General features: G+C 34.3%; 1 protein-coding gene across 1 annotated transcript; it reads right to left on the reverse strand.

Annotated features, from left to right (window-relative positions):
• Positions 1–1,773: 1,773 nt before the first annotated feature.
• On the reverse strand, positions 1,774–3,511 carry LOC100661511 (olfactory receptor 8K3-like). Its single transcript, XM_003423080.3, has one exon. The coding sequence runs from the start codon at positions 2,791–2,793 to the stop codon at positions 1,774–1,776; it is 1,020 nt and encodes a 339-aa protein (XP_003423128.2). The 5' UTR covers positions 2,794–3,511.
• Positions 3,512–8,850: the final 5,339 nt, after the last annotated feature.

The following is an 8,850-nucleotide window of genomic DNA, read 5'->3' on the forward strand; positions in this document are numbered from 1 at the left end:
TGGATCAACTTTATATTAGTTTGGCCAAAATTTATCATAGTATTGGAACTTTTTAAATGTTTTTCTACATCTCTTTATGTGGCTTTGTTTTCATTTCTAATTAATTTCAGTGGTGAATGTCATTAACTGATTTGTAAAAGCCAACCATGCATTTTTGGGGCACACCTAATTTGGTGTATTATTGTCTTTACATGTTTCAAGACTCTAATTCTTAAATTTCTCTTTATGTTTTTCACATATATGCTCTGTTGTCTTGTTTTAATACTTTTTTTTAAATTTGATATCATAGCAAATCTGCTCTCATAGAGAAAATGGAAATACATTCTCCTCTTCAGTTTCCTAGAAGAGTTTGTTGAGAATTGGCTAATTCTTTTTCCCTAAAATTTAAGAGAATTTTCCAATTAAGCCACTTGGACCTGATTGGGGATGGGGAGTATCTTAAATTTATATTTCCATTTTTATAACCTCTTTATCAGTAATGTTTTTCCCTCGTGTTTTCTAGTCTCTATATACATGGAAATATATCATACCCCTCCCTGTAGGGCCCCACCTTAAAACTGACATTAGAATTTTTTTTTTAATGGACAGCCTTAGTATTGTAAAATTTATTTTTTCTCTTTACAAATTTTTTAATATCAGAAGAATAAAAATAAGAAGGTATACATGGAAAATTAGGAGGGAATATGGAGCAACTCTGTCCAGAAATCTTGGCAAATATCTGAAATGCTTCAAATTACACCTCACTCACTAGAAACGCAACATAGTCCAAACCATGTTAATATCTCCTTTTGCTTCTTCCTAGCAATAGATCTCAATCAAAATATAGCACACACTCATATTAGCCAAATTTGAGAAAATTCATCCAAACAAAAACAAGGCAATGACCTAACTCATTATACAATAGACTTCTTATGCAAGGATACATAAAAAATTAGAAAATATCTTCTAAAGAATTGTAATTATTATTTTCTGGAGCAATAAGGATAACAACCTCTGAGACAGAAACACGCAATTAGGAACCAATTTCAATCGAGAATACCAAAAAAAAAAAAAAGTAGAAACCTGGAAACTTCTATGGCTGCCCCAAATAAATTTATCTTCCTTGGTATATATCCACTAATAAAGAAAAAATGGGATGATTTAGGAAAACCAGGTACACAGTGATCCTTCTTAATATAATAAACTTATTTTGTTACTGTTTATATTACTATTATAATGTAATAATACTGGTAACAAAGTAAACAGACTCTAAATGGCTTGTATATGAAAGCAAATGCACTGATGATGAAAGAGAGGTGTTTCAAGGCTTAGGAAGTGGACATCTGAGCAAATTCAGATGACTGAGTGCTTCAAATCATCCCAGAGCACTGAGCCTGCTTGCAGTTACAATTAGTCACCTGGGGGCAGAGAACGAGTACTAAAGCAGAAGGTGTGTGGGTGTGCGCACAAACACACACACGCGCATTAGCACACTCTACAAAGTTTTTTCTAATATGTAAGGAAAAAGCCAGAGACTTCAAACTCTTCATGTATATACTAGTTCCCTATCTCAATCAGCATATTCACTCTCCTTCTTTTTTTAATTTTGATTTGTCACCCCCTAACACATTCTAATATGCAATACAATTTCTTAATTAGTATGCTTATAATGCACCTCTCCTGTCAAGGAAGGCAACTTTTTTTTTGCAGTTTTTAATTTATAGCTCATAGTAGACTGACTGGTAAAAGGCAATATAGAAATATATGTTGAATTTATCTGTGCTGTTGTACTTGTTATCCCCTCTGGAGGCACACAGACAAAAATTTAAAGTGAATAATGTAAATTATATGAATGACATGGTATAGTGAACTTTGAGAAAATACATTGCATAATTGTCCCAAAGTCCTATGTAAGGCATGTTTCACATCTTCATTCCTTAAACTATAGATCAAAGGATTCAACATGGGAATAACCAGGGTGTAAAGTATGGAAGGCATTTTATCAGTATCAAAGGAGTGACTGGACTTCTGCTGCAGATACATAAAGATCAAAGTCCCATAGAACACGACCACCACAGTCAGGTGGGATCCACAGGTGGAGAAGGCCTTGTGCCTACCCTCAGCTGAGCTCATCCTGAGAATGGCTAAAAGAACAAGCAGGTAAGAAACAAGAATTATTAGGAGGGATGAAACAAAATCAAAAGTTGCAAAGATGAGAATGATCAATTCCATTTCACTGGTGTTTGAACAGAGCAAGGATAACAAGGGGTTAGTGTCACAGTAGAAATGACTGATGACATTGTAGCCACAGAAGGATAAATTAAACATCTTTATGGTGTCTAGAAGAGAAACAAAAGTACTGTAGAGATAGGGGATTCCTACCAACACCCAACACATTCTTTGTGACATGATGACTGTGTAGAGCAGAGGGTTACAGATGGCCACGTAGCGGTCGTAGGACATTGCTGAAAGAATGAAAACTTCACTAGTTATGAATATAATAAAGAAAGCTAGCTGTGCAGCACAAAAATAATAGGAGATTGTATTTTCATCTGCAACAAAATTGACTAACATTTTGGATCCCACAGTTGTTGAATAACCAAGATCAGTGATAGCCAGGTGTCTGAGAAAAAAGTACATGGGAGTTTGTAGCCTGGAGTCCATCTTGGTGAGGATGATGATGCCCACATTGCCCACCACTGAGATCATGTAGATGATGAGGAACAGCCCGAGCAATGGTGCCTGCAGCTCTGGGCGGTCTTTGATTCCCGTCAGAATGAACTCATTCAGCACTGTTAGATTGTGTTTGTCCATCTTGGTCTACCACGAAGCCTAGTCTGGATAGAGACATTAGCATCGTCAGTAGCTTTTATGTAGTATCATCTGGCAGATTTTTAGCATACAAACTAGTATCAATAATATGAATTCAAACTTTCCATTTTATGATATTTGAATACCACCCACTTCTCATAAATTTTACACACACATAATAGATTGATAGATGAAATAAAAATGAATATACTGTTAAACATTTAGGTGTTAGAAATGTGGATATCTATTGTACCCTTCTTAATTTTTTTTTATTTTTCATATACCTAAAAAAAATGAAAATATTTTGAACCTCTACTTCAAAACATCATCTTACGAAAACTCATGATTATTGATAATCCAAGATGGAACACTCAAAATACCAGACATGTTTTGAATAGGTATATAATTGATAACAATGGGAATTATTTGTCTTTACACACGAAAACATACCAAGAGATATATGTATATAAATATAGCCTCTGCTATACCTCCATTTGGACCTCCTGTGGTGTAGTGGTTAAGAGTTCAGTTGCTAACCAGAAGATCAGCAGTTCAAATCTACCAGCTTCTCCTTAGAAACTCTAAGTAGGCAGCTCTACTCTGTCCTATAGTGTTACAATGAGTCAGGACCGACATGACAGCACCTAACAATAGCAACAGCATACCTTCATTTGTAATACATACAAAGTGGTACTTACAGCAAATAACATAAGTTATAATATATATATAAAATATATATATATAGGAGTCTGTTTATCCCCACCTGAAAAATCATATTCCAACACTTTCTTGCAGGATTGTTAGGCAGCATAAATGAAAATTCAATGCTTCAATGTGTAGTATGCTACCTGAAAGTAACTCTAAAATACTGTTTGCCTAGTATTATCTTTCTATCTATCCAGCTGTCTATCTATGTATCCATCCATTCATCTATCCATCTATTTGTCTGTCTGTATATCTATCTATCTACCATCTACCTATCTGTCTGTCATCATCATCTATCTTTATTTGGATGTTGACAGTAACTATTTGAAAAGATTTTTTTGTTGTAGGTAATTGTTTTTATCTTTAAGATATTTATAGGTAAATTTTTGTGGACTATAACTTCTTTTTCACCATTTTCATGATGAATAGGTTCATTAGGATATTATTCTGGTAACTGACATGAGACTGTCATTCCAAAACACTGGTTCTATGACTAAAGTGTCCAGAAGTGCCACTCTTCCACTTAAAATACTTTCTTCTCCAACTGAAAATTATTATAACTCATACATTCTAAGTTTTTTGTAACACATCAGGTATGTATTTTTTTCATGGAGAAACCTAGGATGTATGAGGAAATCTGAAAAAATAGTGAAACAATGATGGCATAAACACCCTCTTGTAAAAAAAAAATCCTCTAATTTAAAAAAAATTATAAAAAAACACAATATGACACAATGGCATAGGAGAAAAAGAAAATATACTGTTGTTGACATATATGCAAATTGCTGGAAGTTATTTTAAATCTGTCAGAACATGAAGCATCTTCCATTAACATTGGAACACCTATGTGCCAGGAGATATCAAAGACAAATGAAAGTATAATCTTAAAACATGTATCTGAATATACCAGAAACATTTTAAAAATAGAAGAATTAGCCCTACAGGTTAAAATAATGGACTTGTTGGTTTAAACTTTGTGATCACTGCTTCCTAGGTATGTATATGTCTATCTCTCTATATAACTATTTTCCTATCAATCAATCTAACTATCTGGCATATATCTATTCGTGAACACTATGAGCAGAGCAGTCTCTGAGTAAATCATTAGTCAACAAATGCAGACATTAAATACCCAAGCATTAAATTGTAAAAGTGAATATGTGAAGTCCACATTTATCGCATATAAAACATATCAAGGATAATGAGGGAAAGCAGACAGAATTGAATCAAAATCATTAATATTTTTCTGTGCCTTTAGCATCAATTCAAAATGGACCTTGAAAATGTCACTAAAATATTCCAGATATTAGTAAAATATGACACTGCATAAAAAATTCTACCTTTTACCTGTAACAAGTCGGTTTTGACACCCCATGCACTTCTTACCATGGTGGGAAAAACTTGTAGTTTTCTCTCAACCTTTCAGCCTCTCCCTAAGGAGATGCCAAGAAATTTGTTAATTATGTCTGAAGCACTTGAAAGCTTAACAAAATGTCTAGGGTATCTGTTCATTTTCTAAACAATTTGTATTCACAGGGGAGTAAGTTTCTTTTAGGTGTATTTATTATTTTATTCTCAGTTAACTTTCAATGTGTCCATTCAGGGATCTGGATATAAATATTTTACCTGTAGGACAGACCATTCAATGTTTTCCCATTTCCATAATGTTCTCAAATGGAATAAAATTAGCACATATCACATATATAGTATATTGTTTGTGTTTTTTCTATATTTTTGCTTTTTTTTTTTAACCTTGGGGACAGATACCAGTCTTTCCAACACCTCCTATTATTGCAAATTTTCTATTTAAGACTACTCTCTTATTTTATTTTACTAAATTAAGATATTATATTTTATTGGCATGACTCAAAATGAGAAGAAACAGCTGCAAACATGCATGAATAATCAGAACAGGAAGTGTATGAAGTAAGAATCCTGGAAAATTTGAAGTTGTGAAAAATGAAATGGAACCCATAAGATTGATATCCTAGGCATCCACGAGCTGAAATGGACTAGTATTCTCCATTTTGAATCGGGCAATCATGTGGTATACTACGCTGGATTGAAAATTAAAGAGGAATGATGTCACACACTTCCTGAAGAAGAACAATTCAAGATCTATCGTGAAATACAATTGTCAGTGATAGGCTTATATCTATATGCCTACAAAGAAGACCAGTTAATACTACTCTTATTAAAATTTACCCACCAAGCACTAATGCCTAAGGTGAAGAAATTGCATATTTTACCAACTTATAAAGTCTGAAATTCATCAAAATTGCAATCAAGATGCATTGATTATTAATGGTGGTTAGAATGTGAAAGTTGGATAAAAAGAATTGGTTGTTGGAAAATATGGCCAAGGTGATAGAAACGTCAGAGTTTGCATGTTCGATCATTGCAAGACCTACAAATTCTTCAACACAAATATTTGAAAAAAATTTTTTCAAGAACGTCAATGGAGAGTATATCAGTGGACCTTGTCAAATGGAACACACTGGAATCAAATCTACTACATCTGTGGAAAGAGAAGATGGAGAGGCTCAACATCATCAGTCAGAACAAAGCCAGGGGCCAACAGTGGAACAGATCATCAATTGCTCATGCAAGTACAAGTTGAAGCTTAAGAAAATTAGAGCAAGTTCAAGAGAGCCAGTATACGACCTTGCATATATGTGACCTGAATTAGACATCATCTCACTAATAGATTTGACACACTGAACACTGATGACAAAAGATTACACAAGGTCAGAATGACATCAAGGACATGATCCATGAAGAAAACAAAAGGTCATTAAAAAAGGGAAGCAAGAAAGAGAAAACCAAAATGGATGTCAGAAGAGACTTTGAAACTTTACTCCTGAACACAGAGTAGCTAAAGTGAATGGAATAATGAAGTTAAAGAGCTGAACAGAGGATTTCAAAGGGTGACTCAAGAGACAAAGTATATTATAATGAAATGTGCAAAAATCCAGATTTGAAAACCAAAACGGGAAAACATGCTTGATATTTCTCAAGCTGAAAGAACTGAAGAAAAAATTCAAGCCATGTGAATGAATTATATGGTACGCCATTTATATCTCAATAAAAGGTTTAAAAAAATAAAAATAACAAAGAAAAAAGCATTATATCTGATTTTCTAGACGTGAAATAAGAGGTGTACCCATGTACAAAGCATTTTAGAAGATGCAGAACCCATGCTTACTCGAGTAGGTATTAAATGTCTTTACGGTTAAAAAATCATGAAAATTTAACGACTTTGTGAAAAATAAAGCCTTGAAAAAAAATTCCTTGTATTTTATTTCTGTATCAGTTATTTTAAAATAAGTTCACAATTTCCATAGATTCAATTGTTTGTGATGGTTAAAGTTCCATGAAGACGTGAGTTTTAAAACGCCAAATTTTATGTCAGAGAATAAATGCCGAATTTTTATTTTGCCTACTCTGGGAGTGACTAATTTCTATTGCTCCAAGTAATAAACTTATATTTTGAGCTAAGAATTACGTAAATAGAAAGAGATATCTGATCTTAGAGTTTGCTTTTATTTCAAATATTGTGCATTTTTTTTTTTTGGTATTTACCAAAACCCACTGCCGTCGAGTCGATTCCGACTCATAGCCACCCTATAGGACACATAGAATTGCCCCATAGCGTTTCTAAGGAGCGCCTGGTGGATTTGAACTGCCGACCTCTTGGTTAGCAGCTGTAGCACTTAACCACTACGCCGCCAGGGTTTCCTGCTGGTATTTAAGTAATATAATATTATACTAAATATTTTTATTCTTGTTTTCAAGAAGACTATAAAGGTTTGTTATTGTTCTTAGCTGCTGTAGTATATAGGTAAGACTGGCTATAGATACAAGGTGGACTTCTGCTAGAATATGACACAGTGGAAATTGGGAGAAACACCACATGTCGTAGTGAAAGGTATGCCCCTCACAGTTCAATGAATGTATCATTTCCATATGCTTGAAATTAGAATATCACTCCTCCTGTACCTTGACTTCTGAGACTTCCTTACCTCAAAGCATTTCTGTTCAGCTCTCCACTGGTTTACTCTTTCGCCAGGGAACCCAGCAATGTATGTAGTACCAATGTGTCAATTACCTCAGCCCCCTCTGCTTGGTGGTAACTTTCTCTAATAGAGAAATTATATGTAGGTACTATTTGACACTTGGTGAGAGGGACCAATCCTTGGAGAAGGACATCATGACTGGCACAGTAGAGGGTCAGCGAAAAATAAGAAGACTCTTACTGAGATGAACTGACACAGTGTCTGCAAGGATGGGCTCAAACATAACATTGATTGGGAGGTGGTTTAGGACCAGGTGCTCTTTCATTCTGTTGTTCACGGGAGTCTGTGATCAGAACCAACTCAATGGCACCTGATAACAAGTGTTAAGATTATTGAAGATCATTCAGTATTTCAAAGAATCACAGACTGGTTTTTATTCTAATTGTAATATTGAAGTTGTATATTCAAGCTCCTCAGTATTTTCTTGTCATTCTCTTTCTCTGTCTCCCTTATTTTCAGGAGGTCCTTAAAGGAAACACCATATAGGTGGATTAGATGATTTTTTTTTTCTTTAGGTTGATGGATACCCTTGAGTTGTATATTGTTCCTCTGATCTGCATGATTACTTTGGTAGGAAGCTCTTGGGTGTTATACAGTAATCATGGCAATATGCAATATATTTCACATTTTCAGCTGGTTCTTTCACATCTTAGTCTCTATAGATGGCACAACCTACAATTCCATGGTGCCCAACCTTTGCAGTTGCGTGTGGTGATGCTGCCTCTTCCCATTTTGTCATCTAGGCATGCTTTTCTGCAGTATGTAATGAAACTTTCTGTAAGTAAGTGGATCACTCAGACATTAGCTCAAGAAAGAGGGTTTAATTTAAAAAAAAAAAAAAAAAGTCCAGTAGAGGGGAATGATGGTTCTCCTTGCTTTACTGTCTCACCAAAGTCAGTTAATATATTTGCCAATTCCTTGTCCTTAAATTAATTTCCAAGAAAATAAATAAATTGAAGCTCACATAGAAACAACTTCCAGAATAGAAGATAATGGGGAATAAATTTCCTCAGATAACTCCCATTTTAAGAAAGTAACATCAATCTTGACAAGCCCCTGGCCAACTTCTACAAGTCATTAGCAATAATATTTAATTTTTTTTAATTCTATCTTAATTTTTTAAAAAAGCTGGCTGAACTCTAGGCAGAAACCCACAAATCATTTCTTAAAATGGGAACTTCCTTGTTTATTTATTTTTAGCATCTTCCTTACTAAACCAAAAACCAGACCATAGCCATCGAGTCAATTCTAACTCATTGTGACCCTATAGGACAGAATA

The sequence above is a fragment of the Loxodonta africana genome, chromosome 7 (assembly GCF_030014295.1).
Source record: "Loxodonta africana isolate mLoxAfr1 chromosome 7, mLoxAfr1.hap2, whole genome shotgun sequence".
Lineage (NCBI taxonomy): Eukaryota > Metazoa > Chordata > Mammalia > Proboscidea > Elephantidae > Loxodonta > Loxodonta africana.

Bases quoted from the DNA above. Each gene is read 5' to 3' on its own strand.
- LOC100661511 (XM_003423080.3), bottom strand. From the start codon at position 2,793: ATGGACAAACACAATCTAACAGTGCTGAATGAGTTCATTCTGACGGGA.